The sequence below is a fragment of the Chiloscyllium punctatum genome, chromosome 16 (assembly GCF_047496795.1).
Source record: "Chiloscyllium punctatum isolate Juve2018m chromosome 16, sChiPun1.3, whole genome shotgun sequence".
In the NCBI taxonomy this organism is placed as follows: Eukaryota; Metazoa; Chordata; class Chondrichthyes; order Orectolobiformes; family Hemiscylliidae; genus Chiloscyllium; species Chiloscyllium punctatum.
Window position 1 is genome coordinate 28614295 of NC_092754.1, and position 18269 is coordinate 28632563.

The window sequence follows — 18269 nt, forward strand, 5'->3', positions numbered from 1 at the left end:
TCCACACTGTTGATGTCCTGCTCTGGGTTTTAAACGAAAGATCTTATGTGGAACCCTGGTTTTATGTTCATCCCATTGTAGTTATGTTTAATTAATCTGTTTAATTAATCTTTTTGGACCTCTGGTACATGTGGGACTTGAACCTGGATTTTCTGGTCCAGAGATAGGAACATGACCACTGCACCACAAAATGACGTCCCCCACTAACCCTCACCACACCCCAACCTAACTGTAAACTCTATGTGAGGTGATCACGGGGTGATATTGGGTAAGTTTTACACCCATTCCCATGGGATGCTTGCCCAAAGAAAGTTCCATCCTTTGCCTCTGGCTCCGGATTCCGACTCCAGCTCAGTGGATGGGATGACCTCCAGCTGCAGTGCTGACTGTCAGGGTTTTATCTGAGGGGAGCTGAATGTGGCATTTCCCACTCTCATAGCGAGAGCTTATTTTGGGGGCAATTGCAAAATGCCATTGTGGCACAGTAAGGGGCACTCTGCTGGGTTTGACCCCAGGGATCCTCTGTGTTCCTCTGAATTACTCTGTGTTACTTTGCACTTGAAGCTGATAAGGTGCCAACAAAAATGTGAAACACATTTCGACTTTCCGCATCATCAATCGTTCACTTTATCGGAATGTTATACTTTTATTCACTCACAGGAAGTGGATGCCATGGCAAGGCTGGCATTCCGAATTGCTCCGCGGGAGGGCTGGTGAGCCACGACTTTGAATTGGTGCAGACCGTGATGCATCGAAAACGTCTCACAAAAAAGCAGCAATTTTTCATCGAGTGAATGTAGAGTCAGGATCAGAGTGTTTTCGTGATACTCACTGAGTTGCTTGTGGAAACCAACCACCATCCAAAATCAGGGTGTTGTCGACATTTAGGAATTCCTGCCCAACAGTACCTGGGCTGTGATTCCAAAGACAAGGCCACCCCCCCCCCCCAACTTTTCTTTGGTATCTGTCCTGTAGCTGCACCAATCACTCGTGCCCCATTATTGTGTGTGTCGTGCATGAAAGAAGACCTACAAATGCTGGGCTATTGAATAGATACGGTCTAGAATATCCTGGGCTAAAGCCATATCAGCTGTAGCTTAGTTGGTAGCATGCCCAGCTCCAAGCTCACAGGTTCAAGCCTCACTTCGGAGACACGAACACACAAACCAATTGTCCTTCAGTGCAGGACTGAGGGAATGCTGGAACTGCTGTCTTTCAGCTGAGATATTAAGGTGAGGTGAACGTAACTGTGGGTATGTTTGCTGAGCTGGGACGTTGATTTGTTGATGTTTCATCCTCTATCTAGGTGACATCTTCAGTGCTTTGGAGCCTTGTGAGAAACGCTGCTAAAATGCCTCTTCTGGAATTTATTTAGTTCCGTTTCTGCTGCTTCCGTTGCTGGTTCCAGTAGTCTGTTGTAGTGGCCGTTATATTGGGTCTAGATCTATGTGTTTGTTGTTGGAGTCCATGGATGACTGACATGCTTCTAGAATTTCTCTGGCTGACCTTTGTTAAGCTTGTCCTATGATCATCGTATTGTCCCAGTTGAATTTGTCATCTGCGTGTGTGGCTACTAGGGAGAGCTGGTCATGTCGTTTAGTGGCCATTTGGTGTTTATGGATGCAGATTGCAAGTTGTCTGTCTGTTTGTTCTACATAGTGTTTCATGCTATGTTTGCATGGAATCCTGTAAATTATGTTAGTCTTGCACATGATAGGTACAGGGTCTTTTGTTCTGATAAGTTGTTGTCTGAGCTTGCCTGTCGGTTTATGGGCTGTCACAAATCCCAGTGGTTATAGAGAAGTCTGACTGTCAGTTCTGAGGTGTTTTTTATTGTAAGGCAGCGTGGCTAGTGAGTATGGTCATGGCAATGTCCTTGTCTTGTGTATGCTTGGGGGGTTGCTGTTGTAGAGCAGGTCCTGGTCAAGGTGGATGCAAATGAACCAATGGCTGTGTTTTGAAGAAAAGCAAGGGGATTCTATCCAGCATCTTTGTTGACATTTATCCATTAACCAACATCACGGAAAGACTGAATGAACTTCCTGAGGGAGTGGTAGATGTGGGTCCAATTACAATGTTTAGAAGATATTTGCGTAGATACATGAAGAGGAAAGGTTTGGAGGGACATGGGCCAGGAGCAGGTAGGTGAGACTAGTTTACCTCGAGCCTATGTTAGGTTGGACTGAAGGGTGTGTTTCTGTGCTGTATGACTCTATGACTGGATGTGCTCCTCATGACACTGCTGTGAGTGGATCTTTATTTTGTGCAAATTGCCTATTGTGTTTGCTACATTAAGTCAGTGCCCTCATTGAGTTCAGGCATGAACACCTTGGAAACAGCCTGTCCAAATGCATGTGCTTCAATTGTAAGCTCTGGCAAGCTAATCAACCATAAAAGGCTTCACTCCTTAACCTAATCCCATCCTTATTGAACCTCCCATTTTCCAGGAGGGTATCCCCAGATATGATTGGGAATTCTGGTTGATATCCTGTGCCTAGGGACAACTGTAATCGAGTTGCCATGGGTGAGCTCACTCAGGGACCTTTCATGTATACAATGGGTTGAGGCCCTCAGTCCACAGGTGAGCACTATTGATAATGACTGGTTTGGAGTAACATTGAGTAGGTATGTGGCTTTCTTATAAGAGTACAGTGAACCCAACATTACCTCAGTGTGGATGGAGGCCTGGTGCTGCTGGCTATCTCGTTCATCGAGTTCATGCTGTAGTTTCTCACACTGCATCGCCTTCTCTTTCCTCGCTGCTTTCAGTTGCTCCAGCTTCTCTTTACAGTTCCTGCAAGTGATTGTTACACACTGAGAAAGAAGGAAATTGAACAGGAGAAGGAGTGGGTAAGCTACAGACATATGGCTCAGGGTGGGATGAGGAGTGTCTACTCATACTTATTAAATACTTGATAAAAACAAACAGCAGGAGCTTTTACATGTTATGTCAATTTATTTTCATAATCATTTTCTTCCCTCCTTACTAGCTTTTTAGATATCTGTTGATGGTTCCTTACAAATTTCCAATCCTCTGGCCTGCCATTTGCTTTTGTCACTTAGTATGCTTTAGTTTTCGTCTGGGTCCTTCCCTTGACTGCCGTTGTTACCCACAGGTAGTTCATTGAGGCCTTCTTTATGACCAGAATAAATTATTGTCCAGCATTATGAAATATCTGCTTAAATGTTTGCTGTTACTCATCTACTAATTTTCCCACAATCTATTTGTCCAGCCAGCCTTAGACAACTCTTTCTTCATGACTTTGTAATGTGCTTATTTAAGTTGAGGTGTGAGACCCAAATTGCTCTCCATCAAACTGAATTTGAAATTCTACCATGTTGTGATCCCTACTCCCTACAGGACCCTTAATGGTGAGATAATTGCCTATTAATCCTGTCTCATTGTACATTACTAGATTTAAAATAGCCTGTTTCCTGGGTAGGTTGTGCAACATACTGATCTAAGAATCAATCCGTAATGCACTCTACAAATTCATCTTCCATGTTACCCTTGCCCATCTGATTTATCCAGTCAATATGTAGATTGACAATGTTTGAAAATGACAATTATAGTGCCTATCTTACATGCCTCCATTATTTCCCCATTTATATGTCATTCTACAGTGAGACATCTCTTCAGGGCTACATAGATTCCTCTGACCTATGGCCTCTTTCCCTTGCTAGTCCTTATTGCCACTCAAACTGATTCTACAACATGCTATATTGGATTTATATCACTATTCACCATTGCACTGATATCTTCCTTCATTAACAACATGACCGACCTCCTTTCTCTTTTGCCTACTCTTCCAGAACATTAGATACTCTTGAGTATTGAGTTCCCAGACTTGGTCACCCTGCAACCATGTCTCATAATGGATATCAAGTCTTAGTCATTTATTTCGACTTCAGCATCAACTCCTTTATCTGGCTACAAATATTGTGTACATTCATATAAACAGTCTTAAGCTTTGACTTTTTAACAATTATTACTGTGGTTCTAATTTCTCGTGCACACTTCTGCATTTTTTTCTTCTTTCCAGTCACACTTCAATTATCGTTCACCTCTTCATTACCTTGTACTTCTGCTCTCTCATCCTTTTTGATTTTTAAACTTTCCTTCAATTGAACCCTTTCTCCACTAATGAGCTTAATGCCTCATCTGCAATCCTCATTACATAATTTGTCAGGGTATTGGTCCCAGCGTGGTTTAAATTAGACCTATCCCAACTGGACATGTCTCTCTTTTCGCAGGACAGGTGCCAACACTCTCTGAATTGGAGCGTATTTGTCTCAAGCAATCTGTATGCATTCACCTCTCTAATTTTACTTACACTATGCAGATTTGCATATTTATTCCCCGATCTATACCATCCCCTATTGCTATTATATTTCTGTTTTCTCCCTCCACTTGAATACCACTCTGCACCAAAGTGTTGTCATCAGTTCACTCACCTTCCCTGCAGTCTATGCCCTTATCCATACCAGGAGCAAGAACCTCGTATTTATTGGACAATGGCACTGGTTGAGGCTTCTGCAAGGCTGAGTTCTGGATCGTCGTACCAGCCTCACTCGTAGCCATAACCTCCTGTCCCTGACCACAGACCAAATGTGGTGCACTTACTCGAAGAGGTGTGACTCCCTTCTGAAAGACTGTGCCCAAGTACCTCTCCCCCTCCCCAATGTGTCGCAGTGTCCGCACCTTAGACCCCAGTTCATTAACTCTGAGCCGAGGCTCCTCCAGCAGCCAATACACGTTACAAGAGCATTGCTCCATGGGATGGACGATGTACTATTTGTTGATAGGCACATTGTGTGGAGCCCAGCTTATCCCTCAGGTCAATGTCTAGCGGGTGTGGCAGCCCCATCCCACGTTAACTGAAGTCATTGAAACTTTTTCTTATTGGCTTTTTTCCTAAAGAGTAGACAGGCAGGAGGCTGGAAGAACACAGCAGGCCAGGCAGCATCTGGAGGTGGAGAAGTCAATGCTTCAGGTGTAATCTCAAAAAGGGTTACACCCGAAATGTCGACCTCTCCACCTCCCAATGCTGCCTGGCCTGCTGTGTTCTTCCAGCCTCCTGCCTGTCTATTTTGGAATCCAGTATCTGCAGCTTTTTTGCCTCTTTTCCTAAAGAGAGCAAACTAATTTTTTGAGCGATTTTTGAGAAGATTTGTAGCTCAGATTGATGCTAAGTATGTAAGTTAGCTCGCTGAGCAGGAAGATTCAAGCTAACTTACATATTTACTAATTTTAATTTTTATATATCTTTTCTTAAAGGTGTTTTGCAACTATAACAATATTACTGCCAATTTTGTGTGTGTGTGTGTGTGTTTATAAACACTTGACAGACAGTTATTTCATGATCCCTCTCACAGGGATTAGAGTGAAGAATGCTACTTTTGCCTTGTACTTTTCTCACAGTGGTCACTGACATTGCCAGTTTGCATCGTTCCCACGCTTTGCTGTTGAGAGCACAGGCACCACTTTGCACACATTGTACCCAGCCAAAACAGCAGCTGAAACACTCCAGTCACACTTCCAACTTGAACTGAGAAACCCGGTGAACTCCTTATCATGAAAGGCAGTATGCATATTCTCTGATTATCTCGAGGACGAAGGCACTGCCCTATTGCAGCAGGGTGTTCGGCTTCTGTTCCTGTGCTGCCCAGAGAACTCAACTCAGATAGGGTTATCGCCACCGTAACCCCATTCTCTCACTCACACACACTCACACACACAGAGTCACACACACACACACGCACACACAATCACACACACGCACACACACTCACACACACACACACAATCACACACACACACACACACACACACACACACACACACACACACAGACACACACACCCCCCACACACACAGACCCACACACCCTCCACACACACACACACCCACACACACGCACACACATACCCACCCACTCCAACACCCACACACACACATACACACGCGCACACACACACCCCCACACACCCCCACACACACATGCACACACACCCCACACACACACCCCAACACACACGCACAACCCCCCCCCACACATACGTGCACACACCCCCCCACACACACACCCCCACACACCCCCATACACACACAGTCCCATTTTGCGATTCTACATTGTGCTGAATCATCATCCTTTCTGAGACTGTTAAGACCCTAGTTTGATCTGGCCTGTTTCAGATGGAATCTCTGGACAATAAGCTGAAACTCTGGCTAAATAGTGCTCTCCATAGCCCAAAATGACCAAATATTATCCTCTATTGTTCCCCCAGGTTAACGGAGATAAACTCAGCTCGGGCATCCCTGGCTCAGCACCTCACTAAGCAATGCGTTCACTGTCTAAACCGTACAGAACACATGACATCAGATCATCATTCCTTTGCTACCTCCCAGACGAACCTCTGTGCATGGTGGATTTCCCCTCTCCCCACCTTACCCCAGTTCCAGCCTTCTCGCTCAGCACCATCCTCATGACCTGCCCTACAGGCCAATCCCCCTTCCCACCTATCTGCTCCATCCTTCTCTCTGACCTATCACCTTCATCCCCACCTCCATCCACCTATTGTACTCTTAGCTACCTTCTCCCCAGCCCCACCCTCCTCCCATTGAGTTCTCCATTCCGGAGCTCCCTGCCTTCATTCCTGATGAAGGGCTTTTGCCCAAAATGTCGATTTTCCTGCTCCTCGATGCTGCACCACAGAGTTGGTCAAGCCCCCTCACTCGAGGGCAGAGTCTTTCTCTGCCACTTTGTGAAGGAGATGGTCCAAGCTCGCACCAGCACCAAGACAGAGTGCTCTGTCAAGTTCTCCATCTGGCTACTCGGATGCTAACATACCTCAACTCTCCGTTCCTGCTCTGAAGTTCTTCACTCTTCATGTCCACCAGCTGCGACAGCTTGGCCAGATGTTGTCGTAGAGTGTTCAGCTCCAGTTCCTGACTCTTAACCGTTACTCGGTTCTGTTCGAGTTCCACTTTCTGCCTCTCGCTCAGCTCTCCTGTAAGTGACCACAACATATTGAACTGATCCCATTCAATCTAACCAGAGGTGAGAAAACATGAATGATTTTTGGGAAATTAGATTGTCACAGTGCATACCAAGTGTTGGCCTTGGCTCAGTGAGTAGGAGTCTTGCTTTGGAGTCGCTAAGTTCTTGGTTCAAGTCCCACCTCAGAAACATGAACCCATAACACAGGCTGACACCGCCTTGCAGAACAGAGGGAGTGCTGCACAGTTGGAGAGGCTAACCTTTGACGAGACTTTTAAATGCGGTTCTGACTGGGTGGCATTGCTCTGTTGGAGGTGCTATCTTTCAGGTTGGCATTAAAAATGCCAGGAAACTACTTTGAGGCAGAACATGTGAGTTCTCTCCTGTGTCTTGGTCAATTCCTCATCCGATGCCCCTGATTATCTGATTATCTGGCACATTGTTCATTCAAAGAGTGGTGAGCTTGTGAAATTCAGGATCACATAAAGCAGTGGGGGCCAAGTCACTGAATATATTTAAGACAGAAATAGATTTGCAATGGTTAAAAGTGTCAAGGGGTAAGGGCATGGACTGTGAGTACAGCATTGAGATAGAAGATCAACCAGGATCATACTGAATAGCAGAGAAGGTTCGATGGGCCAAATGGCCTACTTCTGCCCCCAGCTGTTGCACATTGGTTCAATCTTTCATGGGAGCCACACCTGGTGAAGATGGGGCAGAAATGGTCGAGATAAAGGGAGTGGGTAGACTAAGAGAAAAAGAGGCAGAAAAAGAAGCTTCTATAGGAAAATCCCTTGCAGGCTGATGTGTAGTTTATACAAAATATTAACAAAATTCTTTGTTAATTCACCTGCTGACAATGTTTCCAGTGTCTGCCATCAGACTGATTTGTCTCACAGTATTGATGGATTCTCGGATGTCTGCTCTGAGACTTCTCACGGCAGAAACCACGTCACTACATACCCACAAGTGAATGTGAATTTAAACACTGCTTCAAGCCAAGCTCAGTGTTAAATCAACACCACCACAGAGAACAGAGGAGAAGATGGAAACCAGTAATAAAAGGTTTTAACTTTGTTAAAGCACATTTGTAAGCAGCCAAAGTACAATATAAATGATAAAAGACTCCTAATGCTGAAGTAGAAACAAAAAACAAATTGAGAAACACACAGATTGGAATGAGGGAGAACAGAGGAAGGAAAGAGAAACCAGAAAAAGAAACACAAAACAGAACAAGAGTGAGAGAGAGAGAGAAAAACAGAGGAATTATTGGAGAGTTCTTTTTCAGTTTCTCTTTTATGGGAGTTTAAAAAATTAATTCACAGGGTATGGATCTTGCTGGCAAGACTGCCATTTATTACCCATCTCACGAGAAAGTGGTCACTGTCAGTTTTTCAGTTTGTTATTCCATGGTGTGAATGTTAATGGCTGGGCCAGAATTTATTGTCCATCCCTAATTTTCCTTCAGAAGGTGGTGTGTGGTCAACTGCCTTCCTGAACCCATTAAACGCCACACGGTGAGGGTATCCCTGTGGTGATGGTGAGTAGGGGGTTCCATGGTGAGGCTGTCCCTGTGGTGATGGTGAGTAGGGTGTTCCATGGTGAGGCTGTCCCTGTGGTGAGGGTGAGTAGACAGTTCCATGGTGAAGCTGACCCTGTGGTAATGTGAGTAGGGGGTTCCATGGTGAGGCTGTCCCTGTGGTGATGGTGAGTAGGGGGTTCCATGGTGAGGCTGTCCCTGTGGTGATGGTGAGTAGACAGTTCCATGGTGAGGCTGTCCCTGTGGTGATGGTGAGTAGACAGTTCCATGGTGAGGCTGTCCCTGTGGTGATGGTGAGTAGGGGGTTCCATGGTGAGGCTGTCCCTGTGGTGATGGTGAGTAGGGGGTTCCATGGTGAGGCTCCCTGTGGTGATGGTGAGTAGACAGTTCCATGGTGAGGCTGTCCCTGTGGTGATGGTGAGTAGGGGGTTCCATGGTGAGGCTGTCCCTGTGGTGAGGGTGAGTAGACAGTTCCATGGTGAGGCTGTCCCTGTGGGGATGGTGAGTAGGGGGTTCCATGGTGAGGCTGTCCCTGTGGGGATGGTGAGTAGGGTGTTCCATGGTGAGGCTCCCTGTGGTGATGGTGAGTAGACAGTTCCATGGTGAGGCTGTCCCTGTGGTGATGGTGAGTCGGGGGTTCCATGGTGAGGCTGTCCCTGTGGTGATGGTGAGTAGGGGGTTCCATGGTGAGGCTCCCTGTGGTGATGGTGAGTAGACAGTTCCATGGTGAGGCTGTCCCTGTGGTGATGGTGAGTAGGGGGTTCCATGGTGAGGCTGTCCCTGTGGTGATGGTGAGTAGGGGGTTCCATGGTGAGGCTGTCCCTGTGGTGATGGTGAGTAGGGGGTTCCATGGTGAGGCTGTCCCTGTGGTGATGGTGAGTAGGGGGTTCCATGGTGAGGCTCCCTCTGGTGATGGTGAGTAGACAGTTCCATGGTGAGGCTGTCCCTGTGGTGATGGTGAGTAGACAGTTCCATGGTGAGGCTGTCCCTGTGGTGATGGTGAGTAGGGGGTTCCATGGTGAGGCTCCCTGTGGTGATGGTGAGTAGACAGTTCCATGGTGAGGCTGTCCCTGTGGTGATGGTGAGTAGACAGTTCCATGGTGAGGCTGTCCCTGTGGTGATGGTGAGTAGGGTGTTCCATGGTGAGGCTGTCCCTGTGGGGATGGTGAGTAGGGGGTTCCATGGTGAGGCTGTCCCTGTGGGGATGGTGAGTAGGGGGTTCCATGGTGAGGCTGTCCCTGTGGTGATGGTGAGTAGACAGTTCCATGGTGAGGCTGTCCCTGTGGGGATGGTGAGTTGGGGGTTCCATGGTGAGGCTGTCCCTGTGGTGAGGGTGAGTAGACAGTTCCATGGTGAGGCTGTCCCTGTGGGGATGGTGAGTAGGGGGTTCCATGGTGAGGTTGTCCCTGTGGTGATGGTGAGTAGGGGGTTCCATGGTGAGGCTGTCCCTGTGGTGAGGGTGAGTAGGGGGTTCCATGGTGAGGCTGTCCCTGTGGTGATGGTGAGTAGGGGGTTCCATGGTGAGGCTGTCCCTGTGGTGATGGTGAGTAGGGGGTTCCATGGTGAGGCTGTCCCTGTGGGGATGGTGAGTAGGGGGTTCCATGGTGAGGCTGTCCCTGTGGTGATGGTGAGTAGACAGTTCCATGGTGAGGCTGTCCCTGTGGTGATGGTGAGTAGACAGTTCCATGGTGAGGCTGTCCCTGTGGGGATGGTGAGTAGGGGGTTCCATGGTGAGGCTGTCCCTGTGGTGATGGTGAGTAGGGGGTTCCATGGTGAGGCTGTCCCTGTGGTGATGGTGAGTAGACAGTTCCATGGTGAGGCTCCCTGTGGTGATGGTGAGTAGGGTGTTCCATGGTGAGGCTGTCCCTGTGGTGATGGTGAGTAGGGGGTTCCATGGTGAGGCTGTCCCTGTGGTGATGGTGAGTAGGGGGTTCCATGGTGAGGCTGTCCCTGTGGTGATGGTGAGTAGACAGTTCCATGGTGAGGCTGCCCCTGTGGGGATGGTGAGTAGGGGGTTCCATGGTGAGGCTGTCCCTGTGGTGATGGTGAGTAGGGGGTTCCATGGTGAGGCTGTCCCTGTGGTGATGGTGAGTAGGGGGTTCCATGGTGAGGCTGTCCCTGTGGTGAGGGTGAGTAGACAGTTCCATGGTGAGGCTGTCCCTGTGGGGATGGTGAGTAGGGGGTTCCATGGTGAGGTTGTCCCTGTGGTGATGGTGAGTAGGGGGTTCCATGGTGAGGCTGTCCCTGTGGTGATGGTGAGTAGACAGTTCCATGGTGAGGCTGTCCCTGTGGTGATGGTGAGTAGGGGGTTCCATGGTGAGGCTGTCCCTGTGGTGATGGTGAGTAGGGGGTTCCATGGTGAGGCTGTCCCTGTGGTGATGGTGAGTAGGGGGTTCCATGGTGAGGCTGTCCCTGTGGTGAGGGTGAGTAGACAGTTCCATGGTGAGGCTGTCCCTGTGGGGATGGTGAGTAGGGGGTTCCATGGTGAGGCTGTCCCTGTGGGGATGGTGAGTAGGGTGTTCCATGGTGAGGCTCCCTGTGGTGATGGTGAGTAGATAGTTCCATGGTGAGGCTGTCCCTGTGGTGATGGTGAGTAGACAGTTCCATGGTGAGGCTCCCTGTGGTGATGGTGAGTAGGGTGTTCCATGGTGAGGCTGTCCCTGTGGTGATGGTGAGTAGGGGGTTCCATGGTGAGGCTGTCCCTGTGGTGATGGTGAGTAGGGGGTTCCATGGTGAGGCTGTCCCTGTGGTGATGGTGAGTAGACAGTTCCATGGTGAGGCTGCCCCTGTGGGGATGGTGAGTAGGGGGTTCCATGGTGAGGCTGTCCCTGTGGTGATGGTGAGTAGGGGGTTCCATGGTGAGGCTGTCCCTGTGGTGATGGTGAGTAGGGGGTTCCATGGTGAGGCTGTCCCTGTGGTGAGGGTGAGTAGACAGTTCCATGGTGAGGCTGTCCCTGTGGGGATGGTGAGTAGGGGGTTCCATGGTGAGGTTGTCCCTGTGGTGATGGTGAGTAGAGGGTTCCATGGTGAGGCTGTCCCTGTGGTGATGGTGAGTAGACAGTTCCATGGTGAGGCTGTCCCTGTGGTGATGGTGAGTAGGGGGTTCCATGGTGAGGCTGTCCCTGTGGTGATGGTGAGTAGGGGGTTCCATGGTGAGGCTGTCCCTGTGGTGATGGTGAGTAGGGGGTTCCATGGTGAGGCTGTCCCTGTGGTGAGGGTGAGTAGACAGTTCCATGGTGAGGCTGTCCCTGTGGGGATGGTGAGTAGGGGGTTCCATGGTGAGGCTGTCCCTGTGGGGATGGTGAGTAGGGTGTTCCATGGTGAGGCTCCCTGTGGTGATGGTGAGTAGATAGTTCCATGGTGAGGCTGTCCCTGTGGTGATGGTGAGTAGGGGGTTCCATGGTGAGGCTGTCCCTGTGGTGATGGTGAGTAGGGGGTTCCATGGTGAGGCTCCCTGTGGTGATGGTGAGTAGACAGTTCCATGGTGAGGCTGTCCCTGTGGTGATGGTGAGTAGGGGGTTCCATGGTGAGGCTGTCCCTGTGGTGATGGTGAGTAGACAGTTCCATGGTGAGGCTGTCCCTGTGGTGATGGTGAGTAGGGGGTTCCATGGTGAGGCTGTCCCTGTGGTGATGGTGAGTAGGGGGTTCCATGGTGAGGCTGTCCCTGTGGTGATGGTGAGTAGGGGGTTCCATGCTGAGGCTGTCCCTGTGGTGATGGTGAGTAGACAGTTCCATGGTGAGGCTGTCCCTGTGGTGATGGTGAGTAGGGGGTTCCATGGTGAGGCTGTCCCTGTGGTGATGGTGAGTAGGGGGTTCCATGGTGAGGCTGTCCCTGTGGTGATGGTGAGTAGGGTGTTCCATGGTGAGGCTGTCCCTGTGGTGATGGTGAGTAGGGTGTTCCATGGTGAGGCTGTCCCTGTGGTGATGGTGAGTAGACAGTTCCATGGTGAGGCTGTCCCTGTGGTGATGGTGAGTAGGGGGTTCCATGGTGAGGCTGTCCCTGTGGTGAGGCTGAGTAGGGGGTTCCATGGTGAGGCTGTCCCTGTGGTGAGGGTGAGTAGACAGTTCCATGGTGAGGCTGTCCCTGTGGTGAGGGTGAGTAGACAGTTCCATAGTGAGGCTGTCCCTGTGGGGATGGTGAGTAGGGGGTTCCATGGTGAGGCTGTCCCTGTGGTGATGGTGAGTAGGGGGTTCCATGGTGAGGCTGCCCCTGTGGGGATGGTGAGTAGGGGGTTCCATGGTGAGGCTGTCCCTGTGGTGATGGTGAGTAGGGGGTTCCATGGTGAGGCTGTCCCTGTGGTGATGGTGAGTAGGGGGTTCCATGGTGAGGCTCCCTGTGGTGATGGTGAGTAGACAGTTCCATGGTGAGGCTGTCCCTGTGGGGATGGTGAGTAGGGGGTTCCATGGTGAGGCTGTCCCTGTGGTGATGGTGAGTAGGGGGTTCCATGGTGAGGCTGTCCCTGTGGGGATGGTGAGTAGGGGGTTCCATGGTGAGGCTGTCCCTGTGGTGATGGTGAGTAGACAGTTCCATGGTGAGGCTCCCTGTGGTGATGGTGAGTAGGGGGTTCCATGGTGAGGCTGTCCCTGTGGTGATGGTGAGTAGGGGGTTCCATGGTGAGGCTGTCCCTGTGGGGATGGTGAGTAGGGGGTTCCATGGTGAGGCTGTCCCTGTGCTGATGGTGAGTAGGGGGTTCCATGGTGAGGCTGTCCCTGTGGTGATGGTGAGTAGGGGGTTCCATGGTGAGGCTGTCCCTGTGGGGATGGTGAGTAGGGGGTTCCATGGTGAGGCTGTCCCTGTGGTGATGGTGAGTAGGGGGTTCCATGGTGAGGCTCCCTGTGGTGATGGTGAGTAGACAGTTCCATGGTGAGGCTGTCCCTGTGGTGATGGTGAGTAGGGGGTTCCATGGTGAGGCTGTCCCTGTGGTGATGGTGAGTAGACAGTTCCATGGTGAGGCTGTCCCTGTGGGGATGGTGAGTAGACAGTTCCATGGTGAGGCTCCCTGTGGTGATGGTGAGTAGGGGGTTCCATGGTGAGGCTGTCCCTGTGGTGATGGTGAGTAGACAGTTCCATGGTGAGGCTGTCCCTGTGGTGAGGGTGAGTAGACAGTTCCATGGTGAGGCTGTCCCTGTGGTGATGGTGAGTAGGGGGTTCCATGGTGAGGCTGTCCCTGTGGTGATGGTGAGTAGACAGTTCCATGGTGAGGCTCCCTGTGGTGATGGTGAGTAGGGGGTTCCATGGTGAGGCTGTCCCTGTGGTGATGGTGAGTAGGGGGTTCCATGGTGAGGCTGTCCCTGTGGGGATGGTGAGTAGGGGGTTCCATGGTGAGGCTGTCCCTGTGCTGATGGTGAGTAGGGGGTTCCATGGTGAGGCTGTCCCTGTGGTGATGGTGAGTAGGGGGTTCCATGGTGAGGCTGTCCCTGTGGGGATGGTGAGTAGGGGGTTCCATGGTGAGGCTGTCCCTGTGGTGATGGTGAGTAGGGGGTTCCATGGTGAGGCTCCCTGTGGTGATGGTGAGTAGACAGTTCCATGGTGAGGCTGTCCCTGTGGTGATGGTGAGTAGGGGGTTCCATGGTGAGGCTGTCCCTGTGGTGATGGTGAGTAGACAGTTCCATGGTGAGGCTGTCCCTGTGGGGATGGTGAGTAGACAGTTCCATGGTGAGGCTCCCTGTGGTGATGGTGAGTAGGGGGTTCCATGGTGAGGCTGTCCCTGTGGTGATGGTGAGTAGACAGTTCCATGGTGAGGCTGTCCCTGTGGTGAGGGTGAGTAGACAGTTCCATGGTGAGGCTGTCCCTGTGGTGATGGTGAGTAGACAGTTCCATGGTGAGGCTGTCCCTGTGGTGACGGTGAGTAGACAGTTCCATGGTGAGGCTGTCCCTGTGGTGATGGTGAGTAGGGGGTTCCATGGTGAGGCTGTCCCTGTGGTGATGGTGAGTAGGGGGTTCCATGGTGAGGCTGTCCCTGTGGTGATGGTGAGTAGACAGTTCCATGGTGAGGCTGTCCCTGTGGTGATGGTGAGTAGGGGGTTCCATGGTGAGGCTGTCCCTGTGGTGATGGTGAGTAGGGGGTTCCATGGTGAGGCTGTCCCTGTGGTGATGGTGAGTAGACAGTTCCATGGTGAGGCTGTCCCTGTGGTGATGGTGAGTAGGGGGTTCCATGGTGAGGCTGTCCCTGTGGTGATGGTGAGTAGACAGTTCCATGACTTTGACTCAGCACCAGCGAAGGAACCAGGTGAAGGAATTTTCACACCAGGTGAGCAGGTCTGTCAGCCCCACTGCTTATCCCTGAAAGGCAATAGCTTCCTCATTGTTATTGGAGCCACAATCATATTGAATGACATTCCTGATCGGGGCCTTCGAGCTGATGGGAAGGTTTTGGGGAATCAGAAGGTGAACTGATTACCCAATCTCTGGCCTGTTCTTGAAGCCACAGTGTGGCTGGGCCAGATGGGGCTCTGGTCAATGGTGACCCTAGAGCTTGGAAATGCTGATCATTCAACCCTCTATTAATGGAGATGGTCATCAGTTGGCATTTGTGTGATATAAATGGTGTTTGCAAAAGCAGAAATACTGCAGCTGCTTGGAATCGGATATATTACTGAATTCCCACAGTGCAGACAGAGGCCATTGGGTCCATCAAGTCTGCACCAACCCTCTGAAGAGCATCCCACACTACCCCTGAACACTACGAGGTGATTTAGCATGGCCAATCCACCTAACCTTTGGACTGTGGGAGGAAACTGGAGCACACGGTTGAAACCCACACAGGTACTGGGAGAATATGCAAACTCCACACAGCCAGTCGCCCGAGGCTGGAATCAAACCCGGGTGCCTGGTATTGTGAGGCAGCAGAGCTAACCACTGAGCTGCCCATGTAATGGTAATTTCATTGGTTTGAGCCTCAACGGGAACACTGACAATGAGGCTCTGAAGGTCTGGGCAAGCACCCAGGGGCTCAAGGGGCTGAATGGCCTGTTGTCTGCCTGTAGTCAGAGAGACACAATGTCAAACAACCTTTCATCAGAGAGTAATTTTGGAACACAAAGAGGCAATGCATGGACAGGTGGTGGAAGCCATTTTCAGCCAAGGCAACCTACCTGCCAAGTCTGACATTCTGGCATTAGCTCCTGCGAGGTCTCGTCTCAGCCCGAGAATAACATCTTGCTGTGACAGGACCTGCACCCGAGTCTCTGCTAACTCCTTCCTGTGGCATACCAGAGCAGAAACATGAGATTAAATTCGACATGTAATCATGTGAGACAAGTAGCAGATGGAAACTCAGCTGAATCTAAATCAAAATGACATTCAGCCAACATTAGTGTTGGGCTGTCATTGCAAAAGAAACGTCTCAATGCTGAATTTCCAAACTGGCTTTACCACTGACAACAGTCATCCCGAGGGCAGCAGCACCACCACCACCTGAAGAGGTCACCTTCGACAGCAACTGTCAGATTAAAAACAACCATCATCAGAGGACACTGGACATCCCTGAGGCTAACATCCCACCTCCCCCAGTACACATCAAGATCCCAGCTCCCCCTGTACACACCGAGATCCCACCTCCCCCTGTACACACCGAGATCCCAGCTCCCTCTGTACACACCGAGATCCCAGCTCCCCCTGTACAAACTGAGATCCCAGCTCCCCCAATACAGACTGAGATCCCAGCTCGCCCTGTACACACCGAGATCCCAGCTCACTCTGTACAGACCGAGATCCCAGCTCCCTCTGTACAGAGATCCCAGCTCCCCCTGTACACTCCGAGATCCCAGCTCCCTCTGTACAGACAGAGATCCCAGCTCCCCCTGTACACACTGAGATCCCAGATCCTCCTGTACACACTGAGATCCCAGCTCCCCCTGTACACACTGACATCCCAGCTCCCTCTGTACAGACTGTTAACCCAGCTCCCCCTGTACACACCGAGATCCCAGCTCCTCTTGTACAGACTGAGATCCCAGCTCCCCCTGTACACACTGAGATCCTAGCTCCCCCTATACACACCGAGATCCCAGCTCGCTCTGTACACACCAAGATCCCAGCACCCTCTGTACACACTGAGATCCCAGCTCCCCCGGACAGACTGAGATGCCAGCTCCCCCTGTAGACACCGAGATCGCAGCTCCCCCTGTACACACCGAGATCCCAGCACCCCCTGTACACATTGAGAACCCAGCTCCCCCTGTACACACCGAGATCCCAGCTCCCCCTGTACACACTGAGATCCCAGCTCCCTCTGTACACCCTGAGATCCCAGCTCCCTCTGTACACACCGAGATCCCAGCTCACCCTGTGCACACTGAGATCCCAACTCACCCTATACACACCGAGATCCCAGCTCCTCCTGTACAGACTGAGATCCCAGCTCCCCCTGTACAGACTGAGATCCCAGCTCCCCCTGTACACACCGAGATCCCAGCTCCCCTATACACACTGAGATCCCAGCTCCCCCTGTACACACTGAGATCCCAGCTCCCCCATACACACCGACATCCAAGCTCCCTCTGTACACACCAAGATCCCAGCTCACCCTATACAGACTGAGATCCCAGCTCCCGCTGTACACACTGAGATCCTAGCTCCCCCTATACACACTGAGATCCCAGCTCCCCCTGTACACACTGAGATCCCAGCTCCCCCTTTACACACTGAGATCCCAGCTCCCCCTGTACACACCGAGATCCCAGCTCCCCCATACACACTGAGATCCCAGCTCCCCCTGTACACACCGAGATACCAGCTCCTCCTGTACACACCAAGATCCCAGCTCACCCTATACAGACTGAGATCCCAGCTCCCTCTGTACAGACTGAGATCCTAGTTCCCCCTATACAGACTGAGATCCCAGCTCCCCCTGTAAACACCGAGATCCCAGCTCCCCCTGTAAACACTGAGATGCCAGCTCCCCTGTACACACCGAGATCCCAGCTCCCATGATACAGACTGAGATCCCAGGTCTCCCTGTACACACTGAAATCCCAGATCCCCCTGTACACACCGAGATCTCAGCTCCCTCTGTACACACCGAGATCCCAGCTCCCCCTGTACACACTGAGATCCCAGCTCCCCCTGTACACACCAAGATCCCAGCTCCCTCTGTACACACTGAGATCCCACCTCCCTCTGTACAGACTGAGATCCCAGCTCCCCCTGCACAGACTGAGATCCCAGCTCCCTCTGTACAGACTGAGATCCCAGCTCCCCCTATACAGACTGAGATCCCAGCTCCACCTATACACCGAGATCACAGCTCCCCCTGTACACACTGAGATCCCAGCTCCCCCTATACAGACTGAGATCCCAGCTCCCCCTATACACACTGTGATCCCAGCTCCCCCTGTACACACTGAGATCCTAGCTCCTCCTATATACACCGAGATCCCAACTCCCTCTGAACACACCAAGATCCCAGCACCCTCTGTACACACTGAGATCCCAGCTCCCCCTGGACAGACAAAGATCCCAGCTCCCCCTATACACACCGAGATCCCAGCTCCCCCTGTACACACCGAGATCGCAGCTGCCTCTGTACACACCGAGATCCCAGCTCCCCCTGTACACACCGAGATCCCAGCTCCCCCTGTACACACCGAGATCGCAGCTCCCTCTGTACAGACTGAGATCCCAGCTTCCCCTGTACAGACTGAGATCCCTGCTCCCCCTGTACAGACTGAGATCCCAGCTCCTCCTGTACACCGAGATCCCAGCTCCCCCTATGCACACTGAGATC

General features: G+C 51.2%; 1 protein-coding gene across 1 annotated transcript in view; it reads right to left on the bottom strand.

Annotated features, from left to right (window-relative positions):
• The window catches only part of LOC140487119 (forkhead-associated domain-containing protein 1-like), a 250670-nt gene that overhangs the window by 69340 nt on the left and 163061 nt on the right, over positions 1-18269 (bottom strand). Inside the window, exons 22-24 of the mRNA XM_072586640.1 lie at positions 15637-15743; positions 6852-7011; positions 2668-2794 (exon numbers count right to left, since the gene is read on the bottom strand). Coding sequence (XP_072442741.1) covers positions 2668-2794; positions 6852-7011; positions 15637-15743 — 394 coding nt within the window. The remainder of the gene's footprint in view (positions 1-2667; positions 2795-6851; positions 7012-15636; positions 15744-18269) is intronic.